The sequence below is a fragment of the Protopterus annectens genome, chromosome 16.part0 (genome assembly GCF_019279795.1).
Source record: "Protopterus annectens isolate FY-2018-M chromosome 16.part0, PAN1.0, whole genome shotgun sequence".
Taxonomy (NCBI): domain Eukaryota; kingdom Metazoa; phylum Chordata; order Ceratodontiformes; family Protopteridae; genus Protopterus; species Protopterus annectens.
The window spans coordinates 789,432,266-789,456,297 of record NC_056750.1 but is presented as its reverse complement, the minus strand read 5'-3'; the positions used below and the strand labels follow the sequence as shown (position 1 = coordinate 789,456,297).

At 41.4% G+C, this 24,032-nt stretch overlaps 1 protein-coding gene across 2 annotated transcripts in view; it reads right to left on the bottom strand.

The window, feature by feature from the left end:
- Nucleotides 1-24,032, bottom strand: part of LOC122790796 (alpha-1-microglobulin/bikunin precursor) — a 227,648-nt gene that overhangs the window by 32,163 nt on the left and 171,453 nt on the right. For both annotated transcript variants that reach the window (XM_044058418.1, XM_044058420.1), the window contains exon 8: nucleotides 10,502-10,669. In XM_044058418.1, coding sequence (XP_043914353.1) covers nucleotides 10,502-10,669 — 168 coding nt within the window. The remainder of the gene's footprint in view (nucleotides 1-10,501; nucleotides 10,670-24,032) is intronic.

Here is a 24,032-nt window from a genome sequence, read left to right as displayed (position 1 = left end):
AGAAATGAGCTGCCCTTCACAAGACGGAACTCTTTTTGAAATGCATTACATAGAACAAGATATAATGGGGAACAATATAATTTTGAATTATTGTCTGACTTGTTCACCTTTCAAAATTAGTGTTTAAAATAATATAAATAAAATACAAATGTTAATTCTACCCTTTGAAGTAGAAGCTTACTTGGCATTAATTAGCAGCTATCATCGAATGTCACACACACAAATGTTCTCCAGGAGGGGCTGACACACAATGAACTGGTGTCAGAGACATAGACTAAAACTAAATGCCAAGAAATGCATAATAGTATCTTTGGGAAGTCGTCCATCCCTGGTAACTATCATATTGACAACATTCCCCTTACAGGTGACCCAGTAATCAGGGATTTAGGGACAGACACAGATGGTAATCTAGCCTTTGGCCATCATGTGTCTACAATGGTGAGGAAATCATTCTATATCGCACAGCTTATAAACCAAGGTATGGCATCTGAGTCCAAGGAAGTCATTGTTCCACTGCATTTGGCATTCATCAGACCGATCATTGAGTACAATCCCCCCTTTGGTATGTACCTAACCAGGCATATCCAACAATTGGAATGTCCACAGAGGTTCCTCATTTAAAGAATACAGGGCACAAGTAAAATGTCCTGTTACAGGGCACAAGTAAAATGTCCTGTTACAGACCGCCCTGTGGACTGTCTCTCTTACAGACTTTTGATCTATGCCTGGCGTACAGGGTATTGTCAGACCCCACTCTGGGCCTCCTGCATATCCACAAAACAGGCACTAGAATTACCCATTCTAAAGACATAAACTTTGCCTGTGATATAAATAGATCCTGTTGGGGAGAGGGGTGTGTATCCCAGAGACTACAGCATCTATGGAACAGGCTTCTCATCCATGTGAAGCAGAGTTGCTCCCTAATCCAATTCAAGTGCAGCTTGAACAATTGGATGGTAAACCGGAAATTCACCCCTGGTTTATCACCGCTGTCTCTAATGGACACAGGTAACCTGTAAATGGTTCATGTCCCAAACCCCTGCTTACATTTATCAAGGGTATCAGAACTTGTCAGAGATTTGGGATGCATGGCTAGGTTTATAAAGCCGTTGTGGTCATTAGCCTAGTAAACATCTATGAACCTATGAACCTGTTGTAGAGAACTGCATTCAAGATATACATGGGGAATGAAATAACCTCATAACCTCAAATTCAGTTATCAGTTTTTCCCTTGCTTCCATTATCTGGTTATGAAGTTTCACCGTACTTCAGGCAATGAGCCCTTTTGCCGCTGTTCCTTCTGGCGGACACACACTATAGAATAAACACCCTTTTTGATCCATTTCTTTTTCTCATGCCGTTGGACCCACCTTGTCAGTATCGCTCAACATTTGGTAGACACACATCAGTACCTCTGTGCAGCAATGCATTTGATTCAGCATCTCAGAATAAATAAGGTTATTCCAGGACTGAAGATGTTAACCAGCCAGACTTGTATATCTGATGGCATTGTCCCAGATAAATGTAGACATTCTGCATGTATATCTGATGGCATTGTCCCAGATAAATGTAGACATTCTGCATGTATATCTGATGGCGTTGTCACAGATAAATGTAGACATTCTGCATGTATATCTGATGGCGTTGTCACAGATAAATGTAGACATTCTGCATGTATATCTGATGGCGTTGTCACAGATAAATGTAGACATTCTGCATGTATATCTGATGGCGTTGTCACAGATAAATGTAGACATTCTGCATGTATATCTGATGGCGTTGTCACAGATAAATGTAGACATTCTGCATGTATATCCGATGGCGTTGTCACAGATAAATGTAGACATTCTGCATGTATATCTGATGGAGCTGTCACAGATAAATGTAGACATTCTGCATGTATATCTGATGGAGCTGTCACAGATAAATGTACACATTCTGCGTGTATATCTGATGGAGCTGTCACAGATAAATGTAGACATTCTCCATGCTAGTCCTACTTAGAGCTTGTATTGGTAAGCACATGATGTAGCAGGGTTGGTGTGATCTTTGGCTGTAGATGGTGGTCACTGCTGATATGGCACCTCAAGCTCATGCAAAAATGGGGAAAAGGGGCTGTGGACAGATGTATCGATACTTAACAGATTTTATTAAAAGTCTGTTGTATTTCAGTCACTTGTTTAATCCATGCTGAGTTTGTTTTTGACAAGTATCAAGTTTGCCTGTAGACTTTGAAAGGTGAACTTAATGTAACAGAGATGACTGAAAAACTTCCTGTTTGCCTGTTTTTGTAGATTGTAGACTCTGGTGAATATAAATTGTTGTCTCTTTCAATAGTGACAGTAGGTTGCAAGAAGCAACCTTCTCCCAAGAAGGGTTTATTTATTTATTTTTTTCCTTATCTTTGTTTGTTAATTTGCAACCGTCATAAAATCTTTCAAGTCTGTTTGCTGCAAGTTTGTTGTTTATATCTGCCATGTCCTAGAATCCCTTTGAGGAAGGCGATCATTCATGAGTCTCAATGGGATAAAACAAATTGGTGTAGGACTGTTTGGCTTGCCCTAACTTTACTTGCATGAAGAGAAGTGATTGTTGAATGTTAGTATTACACCATGTGAATCAATGAAACAACCAGGATTGTTACCAGGATTTTTGGAATTGTATATGAACTTCTGCATCAACTTCTGGAATATAGGTATAGCCCCGTTACAAGTATAGATCCACAGTTCCCCCTTCCCTAGACTGGGCATGTTTCTAGGCCTCGTACCTTGTTACTTATAAAGAACAAAATAGAAAGTATATTTGCAGTTCTGACTGAGCGGAGGAAAGCACTGATTTCTCATTTAACTAGTGTTCCAGAGACCAGATTTTGCTGATCCCTGGGCTTTGTCTTGGTTCCTGTTTTCTCCATTTTCCTTGTTTGGTCAAGGGGTAGTTTCTTTACTCACTAGTGGGAGTAGGGAGTACTGAGCTGCCTGTTTGTCCTCAGAGGAGTGGTTTAAGGCAGTAACTTGTAGTTTATTGGCCATTTTGGGTCATTTGCTGTCTTTTCCAGCCCCCTGCTATAAAGCACGCTTTTAGCGCGGAGCTGCCACTGTTGCACACTAGGGCAGCCTGTTGCACACTAGGGCAGCGCCGGTTAAGCAGGTTTAAACTATTCGGGCTACCTAAAGTCCACTCTTCAAATTTTCCCTTGAAACTACCTTCCTCGACCTATACTACTGATCTAATCAGCGTATCCTATAACTAAAAAGATCATCTCTACTTGACTCTAAGTAGACTATTCTCTATCTGTTAAACCTAGCACTTGCTCCTACAGTACTTATTACCTTGATACGGCACTCTTATAGATAGCACCCCAAAAGGCAACCCCCATTTCTCGGTCACCCACATCCCGGAATCTTTTTAAAGTTTTTGTCTATCCTTCTAGCATGTCGAGGGATCAGTTGCTAGTGTCCTCTCCTGCTCAGCTGGTGAACCTGGGAATATTGAGGCAATGTTACAATTGCCTCATGTACACAGACAACCCTCTCCTCCTCCCACAAAACACAAATACATGCGAGAGATGCAACTATACGGCCAAACTGGAGGCTGAGCTCTCTCAACATAGGACTGGCAAGACCAGTCAGGAGGAGAAGGTTACCACACACACTATAGACCCAGTCTCACATAGTACCATTACAACCTCAAATCATACACATAAACACACAAAGACATACTCGGAGGCTCTGATCAAAAATCTACCAAAACAGCAGAGGCCACCAAAGCAGACACCACCTCAGAACACCACCTGCAACACATAGACCTCACAGTCAGAGTGTCAAACAGTCACAGCCCTTAAGGCCAAACACAATGCCAGACACACTAGTCATTGGTGACTCCATAGTCAGACACACTGACGTCCCGCTCACCAGACTGAGTAAGGAGAAGGTCACAGTAAGCTGTCTGTCGGGCGCTAGAATCCGCCACATAATGCAAGCACTCAGGTCTCTCAACAGCAGGTACAAATATGACTCGGTCATTGTCCACGCTGGTGTAAACAACCTGAGACGTACCTCCTTGGACTACATGAAAAGAGACATTGAGGAGCTCTCTGATTATGTAGCCCAGGCAGGTATGACCCTGACCTTGAGCAGTATCCTACCTTCACCAAGAATGATGCCACAATACAGAGATAAGATGATCAGCTTTAACAATTGGCTTAAACACTGGTGTCATTCAAAGGGGATCCAGTATCTGTCTGCCTGGGGTGACATGCTGGACAAGCCACGCTGCTTCGCAAGGGACGGCTTGCACCTGTCACCCATGGGATTCCGGATATTGGCAAAGGCTCTTGCCACCCCCATAGTGCCTTTTTTAGGCAAGGCTCAAATTCTAAACCTACCACCCTAGAACACAAAAAAGGAAAAAAACTAAGGGTAATGCTGCTCAATGCCAGAAGTCTAAATCTCAAAATGCACGCACTCGAGGCCCTTCTCAGTATGGAGAACATCGATGTCTGTGCTGTGACAGAAACCTGGTTCAAGGCTCCTGAGAACACCCCAGCGCTATCAGGTTTTACCTCATATCATGCGTTCCGGCCCCAAAATCAGGAAAATACCAAGAAAGGAGGGGTATCCATATTCATCAAGGACACCCACACCTCAAGACTGGTGGCAACGCATGATGCATCGGAGACCATCCAGGTGCAATTAACCGTAGGCAAGACTGCTCTGCAAATTGTAGCATGTTACAGGCCACCCTCACAAACTCAGGAACCTCACATGGCCTTCCTGAAAACACTAGAGGGGATAAATGTATCACCAAACACCATCATACTAGGTGACTTCAATTACCCAAATATAGACTGGGAACACTACTCAAGCCCAAACACCCTAGCCCAAAAGTTCCTGGAATTCATAAACTCAAATGCCATGGAACAACTAGTCACCATTCCCATGAGAGGAGATAACATACTTGATCTCATCATCACGAACATGGGAGCACAATGTTCAACACCGGAAGTATACCCCTCACTGGTGAGATCAGATCACAAACTAATCTCGCTGGAGGTCCTCATCCCACCCCCACCGGAAATAAAAAAGACCACAGTAAAGAACTTCTCAAAAGCCGACTTCACACTTCTAAAGACTAGTGTGATCTCCTTTAAGGCCCCCGAGCTGGCGGAAAACAGTACTCAAGCCGCTGAATCACTTACAAATGCCTTCTACCAGCACCTGCAGGACTGCATGGATAAGGCAATCCCAAGCAAAACAAAGACTCTTTGTACCAAAGGCAAGCGTCCAGTCTGGTGGACCCCAGCCATAAACAAACTCTACAACAAAAGGAGGAAGCTACTACGAGATAGAGCAAAATCCTTAAAAGGTAAGACACCCTTGATCACTATAAGTAAAAACTAAGAGCTCTCATAAAATCATCCAAAGCAAATTTCGAGAGAAAAATAGCTAAAGACTCAAAAGACAATCATAAGGCCTTCTTTAGCTATGTTAGAAACCTAGGAGGAAACTCCCAGATATGCTCAGAACTAGTTCAAAATGATGTGAAGATTACTGATCCTACAGACATTGCCAACTTACTGGCTGACAGGTTCAGTGCAAACTTCTCCCCTCCCCAAAGGAGAGATATCTATACCGAACGATTGCAGCCCCCAAACATCTCCAGCGCGCAAGTGAGAACTGGTCTCTCCAAAGCAAAAAACAGAGCATCCATGGGACCTGATGGTGTCCCCGGCTGTGTGCTCCACGAACTCAATGAGGAATTAAACCCACAGCTAGGACAGCTGTTTAATCAAAGTCTTACCTCTGGATACGTACCCAGGGAGTGGCGCACTGCAACTGTGGTCCCACTTCACAAAGGCGGTGAGTCCACCGACCCTGGAAATTACCGGCCCATTAGCTTGACAAGCCTTATCTGCAAAGCCATGGAGAGGATCATAATGGACCTCATAAATAAAGACATAGGGAATTTGTAGACTTTGGATCCAACCCAGTTTGGCTTTGTCAAAGGCAGATCATGCCTTTTAAACTTGGTTGACTTTTTCGAAACAGTCACCAAAGCCATTGATGAGGGAAAGGCAGTCCATACAGCCTACCTCGATCTGGCTAAGGCTTTCGATACAATACCCCACTCGGGTATCATTGAAAAACTCATCAGCTTAAATGTTAACCCATACATCACAAGATGGGTTGCAAACTGGCTGAGTGACAGAACCCACAGGGTCAGAGTTGCTGGCGCCATGTCAGACTCAAAGCCTGTCACAAGTGGTGTCCCACAGGGCTCAGTCCTGGGCCCACTCTTGTTTGGCATCTACTTTTCCAAGTACAAGCAAACACAGGAGGGTTATGGCTGACAAAGTTTGCAGATGACTGCAAACTGGGCGCCATAGTAGAAAACACATCTGACACAGATATCCTTCAGAAGGGTCTCACAGAAACGGATAACTGGTGCCAGAGCCACGGCCTAAAGTTAAATGCCAAAAAATGCATAGTCATACCCTTCGGGAAAAACAGGGTTACCCCTAGCTACCAAATAGGTGGCAATCCACTGAGCACAGAAGAAGTTATCAGGGACCTGGGGACCCAGGTTGATAGTAGTCTGTCATTCGACACCCATGTAGCTAAAGTAGTTAGGAAGACCTTCTACATTGCCCACCTTATCATGAAGGGATTCTCCTCTAGATCAAGGGAGGTTATAGTCTCCCTTTACTCATCACTCATCAGACCAATGATTGAGTACAATGCCCCATTCGGAATGTATCTGACCCGACACTTGCAGCAGCTGGAGAGGCCACAAAGTTCCTCACCAAAAGGATAAAGGGTCTCAAAATCTATCCTATGCTGCCCGACTGAAAGAACTCCAGCTCTATTCAGTCGCCACCGCTTGCTCAGAGGTGACCTTTGCCTAACATACAAGGCCATGTCAAACCCAGATTTGACTAATATGCTTCACCTCAAAAAATCTAGATCCATCAGAGCCACAAGGGCGGGAGACTTAAACCTCGACACGGCTATTAATAGGACGTGCTGGAGGGATAGATTCATCACCCAAAGACTCCCTATGCTGTGGAACAAAATCCCGGTACATGTGAGGCAAAGCACCTCGCTGGCCTTGTTCAAGAGAAATCTTGACCAATGGATGGGAGATCGCAGATATACCCCAGGGATTACCTCAGTGTCACTGCTCGACAGAGGCACAGCAAAATAATGGGTATAGTTCCCCATACTAAAGGGGTGGCGTAAGCCACAAAACGTTGGGCTAGGCTTGTAAATGCCCTCGGGCAGATAGCCTAGTATGAACCTATGAACCTATATGCCGTGATGCGTGTATGCTTGTGTGTCTAGCAATGCCCTTACACTGCTTTGCTCTACACTTGTCAATGTGAACTAAAGTGCAGGAAAATTAAGTGAGACTTCCATCATCTTATGAAGCCTTTATGCCTTCCACTGATTTAACGATAGCAAGACCACAGGGTCCTGGAGTGGACTGTGTACTCTGCAACATGGCTTCTCAATGCTTGCCTGATTGATCTGAGGTTGTACAACAGTATCTCTGGTCATAAAAGCTTATATAAATGAGAGGCTGGACATGCGTGTTCTGCTAAAGCATGTACTTGAGCTTGACACTTTGACCAAGTGTGACACTGATTATTTTATTTATTTATTTTTGCATGGGGTAAAGCAACTATATACTCAAGTGCGGTAATGTCACCCTTTCTCCCATTACCTTTTCACTCCAAGGTTGAATTAATAATTTCAATAAACGGCTGCAGTCCTGAGTGCGCCATCCTTAGGATGAGACGTTAAACTGAGGCACCATCTGGCTGAGTGGTGGTAGCTCAAGTGGATGTAAAATATACCCTGGTGCCTATTGAAAAGAGTAGGGGATCTTTATTTAACATAAAACGTTCTGTACAATGCTATTTACAAACTTGCATATTTACAAATTTATTACGTCAGCATCCCACTTACTACACCAATTTAAGATGCCTGTTCTCCCACTTAGATTTTTGATCCTATTACATTTATTAAAAGCACTCCAGAGTTGTCATGCCTATGTTGTACCTTAAAGTATGTATAGTTTACATTATCCATTTCCTTTCTCTCTTGCACTTATCCCTTTAAACTATCTTTTACTATCTCTTACGATTTTGCAAATGGAATTCTTTTTACCTTTCAGTGTTTTTCAGTTTATATTCCCTGCATCACTTATCTCAGTACATTCTATGTAATCTTTTTTTTTCATTTTTCTCTCTATCCTTATCTTTAGTTTTACACTGGTCTTGCTTCCCTACTCCCTCTTTTATTGTGACTGTTTCTTCTCTTCACATACTGCCCTCACTTTTGTTCACTATTTCCCCATCCTTTTTCTCTAGATTGCAATCCATCCCATCATGACCCGTTTCCCCACAAATACAACATTTCCTGTTATCACAGTTACTTATCAAATCATCTTGTGTACAAAAAAACATGTTTTTAGTTGTCACGCTATTTTTACAACACCTCTGTTACTATCTACATTTATCATACTAGGGACATGAACAATGTTTTCTTTCCCCATTTTCAGTATAATATGGCAGTCTCATTACCCAGTCCATAATCCTCTGTTGTAGACTTTGCTACTGTCCATAACTTCTTTACAAAGATTTCTTAAATGTCTCTCTAAAGTGACTCTTTCAACTCGAACATGTAGTTTCTATGTGAAATGCTATAACCACATAAAAATTCCATGAATTACAGTTCTTTTTCTTCTCATACTCACCCCCCCCAAAAAAAAAAAAAAAAAAAACTTTCCAGAACAGGACCAGTCTCAAAAAGTCACAGAATGTCTGTTTATGCATAAGACGTTCTTGCCTCCTGACCCTTCACTCCCAGTGGGACCATAACATTACCCAAATGTCATCTCTGTCCATTTCTTTTTCTTTGTTCTGAATTCTTACCACTGGAGCATTTCTCCCTGGGCCTCCGCTGAAAACAGGCTCTATGGAACCTAGTCGGACATTCCCGTTCAACAAATGTTAGATAAATAAATAAATAAAATTTACTTTGACACATTTCCTTTCCTTTCTTCCATCTCTCATCAATTTGCCTGCAGTTTCTTTAATAGTCTAGGTATAAAATTTCTTGGTCTGTCAATCTTCTTTCAAATTAGCTTCTGATTCCTTCATTTGAATTCTATCCACAGTTTTACCCCATGAAACATCTTTTCCACACTCCATCTTGCTCCGCAACAGTAATTCACCAAAAATATCATCCCGCAAAACTCCTGACTTGAGGGTTGTAATAACATCTGTCATTGTTTTGAATGTTTGCTTCTGTTGAAACAAATTATGCTGAAACAGCTCCTCCGAATATTGTAGCACCTCAAACACTGCACTGGCATTTGCCTCTGTACTATCCACTGGTTTGGATCTCCTTGGCTGCTGTTCTCCCAGCCGCTACTGCTCTATAAGCAGAGCAAGCACACTCCTAATGAGTAGGTAAGTTCTCAGATGCCCTGTCCAAAAGTCCTCTCCCGAGTATAAATGCAAAACTAACACAGTCAGCAAAGGATAAATAAAAATAACTATATCTTTAAACAGTCAGTAGTTACTTTGGAAGGCGTATCTTATTTCAGTAACAATTTGCTTTCACAGTCTTGCCACTGGAATGTCACACTCTAGAATGCTACTCTGCTTCTCTCTGCAGTGTTATCATTCACTTAGTAAAGATTATGTGGTTTTGCAACAGGCTTCATTCCTTGCATGGGTATGGTGAACTTGACTCTCATTTTACTCAATGATGGCAAATAAAATTTTTTGTTAAATTTTGATGAAATGGTTCATTAGTGAAACTGGAGTTAATGAACTATACCATACTTAAGCAGGGACCTAAAATAGGGTCAGAAATGAGTTTTTACTTTGCTTTAGTTTTTTTGATTTTGTTTGTGGCTTCAGTATTAATTATAAATAGTTTAGGGTTTGGACCTTCATTAATGAAAAATATAGATTCGATTAGCGACTCGGGCACTTTACAGAGATGGCAGGTAGGATGTGCATACACACCCGCGGGGAAGGGGGTGTGGTCGTGGTCAGACATGGATTGCAACAGTCCTTGAGACGAAGGGGGCTCGTGACCCAGGGGCGTGTGTGTGGTGCATCTAACTGACTGGCATAGCCTTCATTTAGGCCATGCACTGGTGTGGTGAAATCCATTATATCTCCCTCAGTGATTCGGGATGCATGTCATCCCCAGGGGATAATAAATGTAGTCAATGCTGGAATGTTGTGAAGGAAACAAGGCTGCCAAAAAGAAATAGCCTTGAATAGCTCTGAAAATTTTAGTGGGGAGGCTCAGTGGTTAACAGGCAAGAGGGCAAAAAGCATAATAAAAAAAAATGATAGATTTTCCACGTTGCATAATTTATGGATCACTGTTTGCTTGTTTGCAGTTTCATACGTAGTCAAGCAACACAGTTCAAAATTCTGAACACATCTGCAAAACAATTCTGTTTGTCATCTTCTTACCTTCTGTTCTGCAAGTCTGAAGACATTCCTTTTCAGTGTAAAAGTTGTTTGTGTTACCAAGGCAGCCTCCATAGTCAAACTGCTCACATGCCATGGAAGAGGAGTTGTAGAAATATCTGACAGTATGGCCTGTGCAGTCTCCTGTGTCAAGAGGCAGTTTACAGGCTTCTGAAGATGAGGAAAGAAAACATCATCACTGACTAGATTATTTGTCATTAGGCAGTCACAAGCTGAAGTCTCAAAAAATGTTAGTCTGTTCAAATTGAGTTTTAAAAATCTTGTTTTATTAAATTACAGGATAAAACAAATTAGCACCTTGTTTTACACCCTCAACAGTTTCACTTCAAATCCCAAATTATAACTACAAAAAAAGAGATAAACAGCGGAGACCACCTTGATGCATTAAAGGAACATTCCGCTGTAAACTTCCCAAAATTATTAAGCACTGAAAAATAAACATGTGTACTTGGAAAACATATGTAGAAACAAAACATACAAATGCAACTGTTTCAATAAATGTTTCAAAACAGTTTCATTGTTGAAACCATTTGGCTGTAAGTCGTATGTAGAGATGTACCATGCTTCCTTTTTTGATAATACAGCTGAAAGTCGTCATATGTAAAGATGTACCATGCTTCCTTTTTTGATAATACAGCTGAAACATTCTGACAAATTTAAGTAATACAATGTCTAAAAACTTCACATTATTATTATGCTGATTTGTAAAATGCACAGCTATTGGACTAGTTGCCGCATTTTCAGAGGTACTTACCAGCCTATTGATCTGTGAGGATCTTAAGCGTAGCCTTATACTCCTGTGGTAGATTTTTGGCTCTTGTGTTTTGTGCATGAGTAACCCTCATCCTAGCAAGGATATGTTGGGACATTTACTTGTTGCCTCATCCATGAAGGGACATAGATGCTAAACTGGGATGAATTTGTGTTTTCCTATCCATTCACCCTCATTGCATTTGAATAGAGTTGGAGAAGTACTTTGGTTTATGAGACCTGGAAGATGGCTCCATGTTGTGTGTTGTATGTGCTTTATTTCCCTCCTTTTTGGCCAATATAAAACACATGGCCAAATAATACTATATATGATGATCTCTTGGTAACCGTTGTTCTTTACATGCATGTTCAAATATTAGCCCAGAGTCCCCATTCTATTGCAGCTAGAGGATTAGAATAACACATCCATGCACACACACATGCAGTATAGCACTTTAAACTGAAGTTGAGTAAAGCCATATTATTTAATGAATTTTGGGCTCCTCTTTACTAATCCTGAATTTATATATTTCCTGTTCCGCATAGGATCATGTTTCCCTGTTGCACCTTGGATCCTGTAGTCTGCCCATAATATTACTTCATATATGTTTGCTCTTCTGACATGTAAGAGTAAAGCTTTTATTCTGTAATCCATAAAAATACTTAGAATTGCAGCATAACTATTGCATCCTTTTATCCACTTCTTATAGTTTCATAGCTAAGTGGTAGGCTAGCTGCCTTGGCCATCCCTTTTTGTGCTCGGATTAACCCATCCAATTTGGTTAGAGATATGGCCTTGCCAATCCCATGGCCGATGATAATACATTGACCCTAATGAGAATAACTGGGATCATAGCATAGATAATTTAAGGAGGCCCATGCATGGGATAAAGCATTCGCGAGCTGCCTGTTTTCATTAATAATACAGAGGCAGTTCTTGAGTAAATTTTCTGTTTCCAATACATAGATCCAAGTTGTGCTTAAAACAAAGTTCATCCCTGTCCATAATTATATGGATAGAAAGTCTTTTCCAGAGCATGGGTAGCCTCTGAAAGATATACATGTCCCTCCAAAACACTCTGCCACTGATACAGAAGAGATTTAGAAAACATAGACGAAGTATTGTTGATGCTGTTTGACTTGATGGGCAGTAAATCCATCATTAATGGGTCAGATGATGTCTTGTATGCCAAACGCACAGGTCACCTGTTAATGAATAGGATACGGAGTATAATGACAGAGCATTGAGTGGGTGGTATATGTAGGTCTCATGGCCTTTTGGTAAGGTATCTCTGTAGCTGTTGCACTTGGTGCATGTTTGGATAGATGCATGCCAAAGGAAACATTGTATTAAATTATTCTTCCATCTTGTATTAACCATATCAAACATTGTCAGATTAGGGATGTTTACAGACAGCTTGATCATTATTTATCCTTTAAATCACTTTTTTCCTATTTCACTCGTCTTATTTATTTATTTTTTTACCACTCTTTGTGATTGTTTTTGTGAAAGTGTTGTAAAGCATTGTTTAGCTTTGTAGCTGCTGTTTACATGCTTTCTAAAGCAGAAAATTGTAATTGTAATTTAAGTTGACCTGTGTTAAAGTATTAGCTTTTAATGAATTACATTAATTTCCAAATTGCCAGTGTGCATAGTTTTCTGCATATAAACTAAATCTGGATTATGGTAGTTTTGCCTATTGAATATGTCTTTGTAAATACTCCCAAACTGACAGTATGTAGAACTGAAGTGAATGAATGAATGCATTATGTTATCATACTGGTTGGTTAGGCTTTTTGCAGGCAAATATAATAAACACGAGTCACTACAAGGTCAAATATAGAGAATATAGTCTAATCAGGACAACGCAGAGTTTTCCATATGCTATTTTTAAATTGCCAGCCTGCTAAACAAGTAGAATCTTATTTTTTCAACAGATTCAAGATTTCAGTTGGCACAGAACCTTACAATGCGTCAAACAATGAACCACACAGCTTACTTGACCGACAATTCCCCTGGCTTGCAGTGTAGCCAGTTATTTTATGTGCACTTGCATAGAGCATTAAATGATTCTGAAAATGAAAGCTACTGCCAGAGCTATAGTCAAATCTCCTCAGTGATAGCAAGTATAGAAAGCTGCTTGACTATTGACTTTTGTTCCAGGAAATATGGATTGCGAATTAGTCCTGCCAGAAGTGTCCCATAGACCCCATACTTTTGAGACCATTGTCCTTATGTGTGTATTTGTTCTGAGAAATGAGGAGATTGTGTAGTGGGAGGTTTGGAGTTTGTGTATAGGGGGTTTGTTTGACATTTTTTTAGAGAGGCTTTTAACTAGAGTTCTCTAGAGGCTGTTGAAGTGAAGGTCAGTTTCTGGTAGTGCTCAGCAAGGCGCAGTCATTTGTGGAAGAGTTTATCCTTGCAATTTTTTTTTGTTTTGTAAGAATCAAGTGGTTTGAAGAATTGTCTAAATTTTATTTATTTAACATTTGTTTACTGGAAGTCCTACTTGGAGCGAAGGCAATTTTCATTGGAGACCTGGGGAAAAATGCTCCAGACGCATGTCTTTGTAGTGTGGGAAGAAACCAGAGTACCTGGTGAAAACCCACATGAACGTGGGGACATGTAGACTTTACACAGAAGGCACTCCATCTGGAAATCAAACCTGTGAACCACTTGCTGTAAGAGACAACACTACCGCTGCACCACTGCGCCGTCCATAAATTATGGGTAGTGCATACTTAAATTTTGGTACTAGCATGTTCTTAGTTAGAACTTGAAACACATTTTAGAGGGAGCATATTTACTCACTTCTCTGACTCAAAACGCTGACAGCATCTTAGTATTTGCAAGAGCAGATAATAAAATTTAAGGGTGGGGTCAAGGTTCAGACCTAAGTATTTGTAGTTCTGGACTTCAGTTTTGCTCCATGGGGCAGTGACCATCAGTGGTTGTCAGTAATGTGGGCAGAGTACCATAAATCATTTAATTTGATTTTGTAGTGTTAACTTGCAGATCTGAGTTGTGAAACCAGGTGGATAGTTTATCCAGGTCATTTTGTAATGGTGTGATTTGTAGTAGTAGGGGAGTTTATTGCATAGAATTATGAAGTGACCATCATCATAAAGAGTGATAGTAGGAAAGTGAGAAGGAAGGTCATTTTATGTAGGGGGAAAACATGACTGATCCTTGGGGAAACACCAGAAAAAGGACTAAAGGGAACTGAACGTGTATGTCAAATTCTGATGATGGCTGGACTACTTTGATCAGTAGTCCCTTAGCCAGTTTGGCGTTGCCTGGGAACTATGAAACCTCTTGAGTAGGTCCGAGTGATTTACTTTGTCAAAGGTCCTTTTAAAGTCTGTGAACAAAGCATTTATAAGGAAGTCTTTGTCCATGTTTGTATAGATGTGGTCAGTAGAGAGGCAAGCAGCTGATCTATTAAAGCCAGGTACATCATCATTATCATCCTAGTTAATAAAGGAAAAATTTGTAGAAACATTTTTCAAGTGTTTTGTCAGACTGGCTGTGAGCTGGAAATGCCCATGGTCTTTAAGATTGGGTGTTTTTCAGAAGTGAAGTAATTTTAGCCACTTTCCATGATGTGGGGTCGTAACCTGTTAAGGTTAGATTGTAAATATTTATGAGCTCGGATATGTGTTATCTAGAGTTGGCATTTTATATTTCTCCTGGATAAATACCTTCACTCTTCTGTGTAGCTTTGAAATTATAGTGTAATTGGTGTATTTCAGGTTTTCCCAGCATTCTCTCTGTTTTCACAACTGTTTTAGGCATCTAGTTAGCTAAGGGTAGGCATTGCCTCTGATTGGTTTGTTTTTGTTGTCACCCTCACATTGTGTCAGGTTAGACCTATTATAATGATCCCTGTATCTATTTCTGGCTTAGGATTTTATCTGATTCCCACAAGTACAGAAGTTTTCCCTAGGTTGTCTCTCCTGATTGCAACAATGTGTACCCGCAGAATGAAAGTGAGGTTTCCAACTTTAAGCCCTTTGGATCATTTCCTTTCATATGTATCCAAGCTTGATATGTACATCTGATAATAAATCTCATTTACCATGCTATGTGAAGTAAGAAATAGGTGCATTAAATGGAAATGGATTAGGACCAACTCCTGTGGGACAGCACACTTTTACCTTTTTAATCTCTGAAAGCTTCTCTCATTGACCACTGCTATCTAACTTCTCCATCCAGTCATGCATACATTTCTCTGTCCTGTCCATTTAGGAAGGTTGGTATATACATTTCTCAGTCCTGTCCATTTAGGAAGGTTGGTATGACTACAGATAAATCAAATCCCCAAGATGGTCTGTCTGCTTCCCTGGTAACCCTGACATTAAAAATGGATCACCTGAGCCCAACATAAACTACCAGTTGGGCAGGTAGTGGCTAAGATTGGTTCTGTACCCATCCCACTTAGATAAACAAATGCGCAAATAATTAACTACCCCTGTTGTGAATACATCTTAGAATTCACCCACTGAAATCAATCTCTTGGGCCTGTAGTTCCTAGCTGGTGCTTTGGTCTGTTGTATATGGACACTACAAGTCCCATTCCCTGGTCCTCTCTGCCCATAAGAGCAGCTAAAGAGTTCAGTCAAAAGTTCAAACAAAACCTCTGCAGCCTTTTCTGAGATTCCTCCATGTGACCACTTCTTGCCTTGTGTTCCATTCCTTCACTTGCACAAGTGACATGTTTGTTCCAACATCATTATCATCTATTTATTTACAATCCTGTCAACTGTCCTGCCTTCCGGATCGGTACATTCACTTCCTCTTCATTGGTGAAATCTGACACAAAATATCAATGTCGAATTTTAAGTAGCTTATTAATCTCCCTAATATTTCTGCTCTTTCTATGCTGATTTAGCAGTTTTCTTGCTGACTTCATTCTTCCTGCAGCCCAGCAGAAAGCCTTGTTTCCTCTCTTAACCTGCTTCTCACCTTTTTTCCCATGCTCCTCTTCTCTCAACACATTTCGCTGCCCGATTCCTGGCCATCACACTGATCCTCAGTCCAGTTCCTTGAGTCATAGTACATTTGGTTATTGATTGTGGCTCGCTATACCTCTCTACTGAGCTGTTTGACAACTCTCTCTCAAGCCTTTTCCAACATCTGTCTTATCTTTGTATGGTGCTCTGTACCTTGTCCCTTTCTTAGGTCTCCCCATTCCTTTACCTACTCTTCATCATCCTGTCATTTTTAGTCTTTGTGGCACTACTCAACTAATTTTCCATGGCCAGTGTGTTGTCATTTTTCTCTTGTAGATCACTGTCCAGCACCATCAACTCATTCTGTCCACAAAGCCAAGGAGTCCTCCCCCTTCTTTCTTCGTCATTACCTTTGCACAAACACTTCCAGGTTGAATCCCTCTATCAGGCTGAGATCTCCCATCATAGTTACTATATTTTCTTCCACTGATGGCCTATAGAGTGTTAGTGTATCCACTATCCTTTTTTTTGCTCCTTTTTCACTTAGCTGGTTAATAAAAAAAAATAAATTAACCTTTCCTGGGCTTCTCTGACCCCAGGCAACAAAAGCAAGGCGAAGTACATGTGGATAATTTAGTGAAAGAGCTGTCTTTCAACAGAGTGATGACCGTTGTGGGACTCTTACGGATTCCACCTCCACCAAAGGTTTTAACCATAGTCCATTCTTCTGAGAGAGTGCAATTAGACAAGCTGATTTGTTTCATCCTTTGTCATATTGTGTAACCACACAGTAAGTATATATGAGGAAGGTGGATATGTTTGAGGATAAAATTACAATAATAAAAGTAGAGATGGTCTTGTCTGTTTATATATATATATATATATATATATATATATATATATATATATATATATATATATATATATAATCTTAAAAAAAAAAAAAAAAAAAAACAAAATGAGATTTTCACCCATAGTTTGCTTGAAGAATTATTGAAGGAGTTTGCATTGTTTTGTTGTTGGTGAGGTTTACTTTGATTTCTTGCAGCAGATCCCAGTTTAACGTAACTAGTCAGCTAGCATGTTTTTGGGAGATGGGTGGAAAAATGTTTTTGGAGGACAACAAGGAAATATCCACAGTCAGTGATCCAAGTTCAGAAATGAACCTTGCCCCTAAGTTTGAGGGAGAGGTCTTACTACAGCAGAACGCTGCCTGTTACTGTTGGCTCTGCACTGTCATATCAATCTTTATGGTACTCTGAACCTCCTTCCCTCGCTTTCCTTTGCACCATCTCCTTGTTTATAACCTGTCCCAAACTTCTGTTCACACATAATGGCACCCCTCATCATTTCTTACCGTGCCTTTTCTGAATGCTGTCTATCTTAAGATTGCACTGCCTGTTCTCGCCTGTCATTAACATGTCCCACTGTTGTCCTCTCTATACTGGCTTTAGTCTTTACTGGCACTGCTTCTATGTAGTCTGTCTTTTGCTGAGCAGTAAATTGATTCTATTACCCATACCCCTCACCCAGTTGCCTATTCCCTTGCCCCTTCCTTCCTTACCATCTATGACATTTGTAGGCTCTAGCATAGCTCTAACATTTTACTTGCAGGCTATTACTCGCCCACTGCCTTATGTTAATAGTACTAATATTTTAAAAGTGCAATTCAGTTGACAGCTATGCTTCTAAATTGCTAACCCTGAGTTTTCTGTATTCCTTTTGTGACTATTTCTGTATGCTCTACACTTTGGTCATGTAGGAGGAGGATGGGTTTTAATTTGTTGGTTTCTTTTCTCTGGTTTTAGGCTTTCCAGTCACAATTCCATTAGGAAGGCACTACAGATTTAAATTTCCTATTTATAAAACAGTAACAATATTGTAACTGTTTATTTTTTTTTTTTCTTTTCTCTTAAGTCCTGTGATGACTGACTAAGTTGTAAGTAAAAAGCGGTGCATGAGAGCTTGCTGTTCTGCAAAAATGCTTTTTTTGTGTGTGCATTTGATTGAATTAAAGGTCTTGTTTGTTCTACCCCATTCATTTGTTTGGCCTGCTCTTGTTTGTCCTGCTCTTTTACCATCATTTTACTGCTCGTCCATTCGTTTGTATTTTCTGATGCTAGTTTTTCTTGCCAGTCACCTTTTTTTTCTAGATACTCCAGATTTCCTCCCTTCCTGTACTACACTGCTCTGTTCCTTTAGATTGTTCCTATTGTCTTACTAACCTCTACCATATCCATCTCACTTTCCACTCCCCTCCTACCTCCTGCTTTAGCAATGTACTTTCTTGTGGGCTGTGCTCTGACTTTAATAATTGTTATATAATTGGATCTCAACAACCAAATCTATAACTGTACTTTCACAACTATTGCTGCATCATAAGACATGCATGCCCAGTATAATAAGATCATGATTTAAAAAAAAAAAAAAACTCAAATATTAATTATGCAAATAAAGTTTTTTTTATTTGGAGGTGTAAAACTTCAATGCACCTTATGCAGGGAGCTCTACCTTAACATCCTTGGACTTTTAATCTGCATTTTCCAGGAAAGGAGCTTCCTCTTATGCAGTGATCTCGCATATTTGACAATTTATAGCAGTAATGATGTAATGTTATATTTATTCTAGCACACTTTTGGTCTAATATTTCAGTGTGCCATGCATGGTGTCGTGTTTCGCCTTTTGACATTCTGGAAGTGGTAAACCTCCAAATAACAGCTTCCTGCCCTACTCCCCTACTATCCCAATGCATTTCTCCTTATTCTAGTCCATCAGAAAACAGTTAACATGCCCATATTTCCATTTCCTCATGTTAGTGGCCTTGAAATTGTAATGTTTCTAATAATGCTGTTCTATCACCACAGCCCTGGCATGTTGAGACCACTTCCTTGATGCTCTCCATTTCTGATTCCATGTTTCCTTCCACTTGGGCAGTTTGCCCTTGGACAAATATATTAGGATGTCCTCCTACTTTCGTGAGAAGCTTGGTCACTGTTTGGTCCATCTTGGCAAAGGTTATGCCTGACACTTGTCAACCTTCACCAGGTTCCATTCTTTCTTTTCTAACCAACGGATTCTACAGCTTGCCAGCACCAGTTCTGTCCTATGAAGGCTAGGCTTACTCTATCCTTGTCCTAATGAGCTAGGCCTGCCTGCCCCCTGACTACTCACATTACCTTTCTTTCTGACCATACTTAATCCTTGCTTGTCCTTTTGATCTCTGTCCTGACTAAAAGGCTGAACCTTCCCTTTGTCTACCTCCTCTTTACTCTTGCCCTAGTGCTCCCTCCTGTTGACCACTTCTCGCCCTCCAGTCCTCCTCTTCTTTTGTTACCTTTTACCTTCCATAGTCTATCAACCTCCGCTGCTAGTTCCTGGGAAAAATTCTCATCCTAATCTTGGCTTTCTCCACTACTTTCTGTCATCTAATTTCCCTTTGACTCCTGCCAGTCCCCACCTCCACTGCTTTCTTCAGCTGGACCTGTAGGTTGCAGATCTTGTCTGTTCCCCAATTTCTGCTCACAACCTACTATCCTTTGTCAAGTTAATCTTCTCCTTGTCAACCCTATCTTGCCTTCCTCTCCAGTCCACTACCTTCTCTACACCCCATATCTTCCCCTGAATGTACTCTTAATACCCACCATATGTTCTTTCAACTCCAACCTCTTTGAGCCAAACCTTTCTGCCGCCCTGAGTATCTGGCATAACACTTCCCTTCTCATCAAGTGTCCACTGATTGTGCTCCTGCCTTATAGTATTTCCTTGTATTAGCCTAGTTTTATGCCTGTCTTCTACTCTGGAGGTTTTCTGGGTGTCCTGAATCCTCAGTGCACTCACTTTTTTCACCTGTCATTGTCATAAGATGTTTTTAATTAATTTGTCATTTTCTTCAGTCTCGTATAATTTCTTGCAGTTTTGCAAGATTCCTTGTACTTGGCTTCAGAAGCCTGCACTAGAAAAGTGTATCCCGAGCTGAACTGTAGCTGAATGAAAGCTTTTTACTCTGCCTCCTACTTCCAGTACAGTATTTAGAAGCAGTACTGAGTGTTGCATAGCCATTTCCTCTGCTTTCCTTTAGACATCTTTTGTGTTCTGGTCTTACCAAGGCATTGTTCTCTCCACCATCAGTTCCTCTTGTACTCTCCATTATAGCTGAAATGTTTATTACTCTGCTGTCAAGGGCCACTTCAGCCTTCCAGGTGAATCGGAGTTTTTTTTTTTGGTTTGCACCTTGTCTAACACTTTATTCTTTTTATAGTGTTTCCTTTTTCATTCTCTCTCTCTCTCTAATTACTTATTTTTATATGTTGACTGGAGTAGAGCACTGATCTTTATGGACCTTTCTGAGACTTTGACCTGGAGAGCTGTTTGGTTAAGTGACTTGTTCCGAGTCTCATAGCTGGACAGTAGAGGCTGAAGGAATCGAACCCTGCACTTGAGGTAACAGCTAGGCATGACTTATGTTCCCCTTAATTTTTTTGCATTGTTTCACTGTTTTCTAGTCTTTAACACAGTTCCAGAATATCTCCACGGTTTGTCTTTTCTGTCACCCTTATATACATACCTCTTAAATAGGTTCATAGGTTCATATGTTTATACTAGGCTATCTGCCCTAAGGCATTTATAAGCCTAGCCCAAAGTTTTGTGGCTTACGCCACCCCTTATATAAAAAAATACTGTGCCCATTAGCTTGTTGTGCCTCTGTCCAGCAGTGACACAGAGATGATTCCCAGGGTAAACCTACGATCTCCCATCCACAGGTCAAGATTTCTCTTGAACAGAGCCAGCGAGGTGCTCTGCCTCACATGGACCGGGATTTTATTCCACAGCATAGGGAGTCTCTGAGTGATAAATCTATCCCTCCAGCATGTCCTATTTATATCCGTGCTAAGGTTTAAGTCACTTGCTCTAGTGGTTTTGGTGGATTTGGATTTTTTGAGGTGGAGCATGTCCATTAATTCTGGGTTGGACATGGCCTTGTATGTCAGGCACTTGTCACCTCTGAGCAGACGGTATGCGACTGAATAGAGCTGGAGTTTCTTCAATCTGGCAGCATATGACGGATTTTGGAGTCCATTTATCCTTTTGGTGAGGAACGTTTGGGGTCTCTCCAATTGCTGCAGATGTCTGGTGAGATGCATCCCAAATGGGGAATTGTACTCTATCATTGGTATGATAAGTGAAGAGTACAGGGGAACAATGACCTCACTAGATCTGGATGTGAATCCCTTCATGATCAGGTGGGCAATGTAGAAGGTCTTTCTAACCACTTTAGCAACGTGAGTGTCAAAAGAAAGGCCACTGTCTACCTGGGTCCCCAGGTCCCTGATAACCTCTTCTATGCTTAGTGGATTGCCACCTATATGGTAGCTTGGAGTTACCTTGTTTTTCCCGAAGGGTATGACTATACATTTTTTGGCGTTTAACTTAAGGCCATGGCTCTGGCACCAGCTATCTGTTTCCGTGAGTCCCTTCTGAAGGATATCCGTGTCCGATGCACTTTCCACTATCGCGCCCAGTTTGCAGTCGTCTGCAAAGTGTCAGCCAAAGTCCTCCCATGTTGGCCTGTACTTCTGAGAAGTAGATGCCAAACAATAGGGGGCCAAGGACCGAGCCCTGTGGGACACCACTTGTGACCGGCTTGGAGTCTGACATAGCGCCAGCAACTCTAACCCTGTGGGTTCTGTCCTTAAGCCAGTTTGCAACCCATCTTGTGACATATGGGTTTACATTTAAGCTGGTAAGTTTTTCTACAATACCCGAGTGGGGTATTGTGTGAAAGCCTTGCAAGGTCAAGGTAGGCTGTATGGACTGCCTTTCCCTCATCAATGGCCTTGGTGACTGTTTCGAAGAAGTTGACCAAGTTCAAAAGGCATGATCTTCCCTTGACTAAGCCAAATTGGGTCGGGTCCAATGTCTGCAAGTCCCCTATATCTTTGTTTATGAGCTCCATTATGATCCTCTCCATAGCTTTGCAGACTAGACTTGTTAAGCTTATGGGGCGGTAATTACCAGGGTCCGTAGAGGCACCGCCTTTGTGGAGTGGGACCACAGTTGCCGTACGCCACTCCTTGGGCACGCATCCTGTGGTAAGGCTGAGATTAAACAGCTGCCTTATGTGCAGGTTTAATTCCTCATTTAGCTCATGTAGCACACAGCCGGGGACACCATCCGGTCCCATTGATGCTGTGTTTTTAGCTTTAGAGAGAGCAGCTTTCACCTGCGCATTTGAGATGTCTGGGAGGCTACACTCCGCTGGGATAGTTATCTCTCCTTTGGGGGGGGGGAGGTGAAGTTTGCACTGAACCTGTCTGCCAGTATGTTGGCAATGTCTGTGGGTTCAGTGATTTTTGTATCATTTTGGACTAATTCTGAGCATATCTGGGAGTTTCCACCCAGGTTCCTAACATAGCTGAAAAAGGCCTTATGACTGTCCTTCGAATCCATGGCAATTTTTCTCTCAAAATTGGCCTTAGTTGATTTTATGAGTGCTCGTATTTTTTTACTAATAATGATCAGGGGTGACATCCCTTTTATGGATTTTGTTCTATCATGTAATAGCTTTCTCCTCTTATTGTAAAGTTTGTTAATGGCTGGGGTCCACCTGACTGGACAGAGTCTTGGTTTTATTTGGGATTGCCTGATCCATGCAGTCCTGGAGGTGTTCATAGAAGGCATTTGTAAGGGCTTCTGCAGCTTGGGTTGTGGTTTTCACTGGCTCAGGGGCCTTGAAGGATACCACACCAGTCTTGAGTAGTGTGAAGTTTGCTTTAGAGAAGTTCTTCACTGTGGTCTTTTTTGTTTGGGGTGGGGGCGGGATGTGGATTTCCAGTGAGATTAGTTTATGATCAGATCTCACCAATGAGGGATATACTTCCGGTGTGGAGCATTTTGTCCCCATGTTTGTGATAATGAGATCTAGTATATTTTCTCCTCTCGTGGGAACAGTGACTAGCTGTTCCATGGCATTTGAATTTATGAACTCCAGGAACCGTTGGGCTAGAAAGTTAGGGCTTGAGTAATGTTCCCAGTCTATATTCGGGTAGTTGAAGTCACCCAATATGATGGTGTTTGGAGATACATTTATACCCTCCAGTGTCTTCAGGAAGGCTGTGTGGGGTTCCTGAGTTTGAGAGGGTGGCCTATTGCATGCTACAATTTGTAGAGCAGTTTTGCCTATATGGCTAGTTGCACCTGGATGGTTTCCGAAGCTTCGTGCATTGCCACCAACCTGAAGGTGTGGGTATCCTTTATGAATATGGATACACTCCCTCCTTTTGTGGTGTGGTCTGGGTTTTGGGGCGGGCATGATCTGAGGTAAAACCTAATAGTGCCGGGGTGCTCTCAGGAGCCTTGAACCAGGTTTCAGTTACAGCACAGACATCGATGTTCTCCATACTGAGAAGGGCCTTGAGTGCGTGCATTTTGAGATTTAGACTTCTGGCATTGAGCAGCATTACCCTCAGTTTCTTCCCATTTTTGTTTTCTAGGGTGGTAGGTTTAGAATTTGAGCCTTGCCTAAAAAAGGCACTATGGGGGTGACAATAGCCTTAGCCAATATCCGGAATCCCAGGGGTGACAGGTGCAAGCCGTCCCTTGCGAAGCAGCGTGGCTTGTCAAGCATGTCATCCCAGGCAGACAGACACTGGATCCCCTTTGAATGACACCAGACATTAAGCCAATTGTTAAAGCTGATTATCTTTTCTCTATATTGTGGCATCCTTCTTGGTGAAGGAAGGATACTGCTCAGGGTCAGGGTCATACCTGCCTGGGCTACATAATCAGAGAGCTTCTCTATTCATGTAGTCCA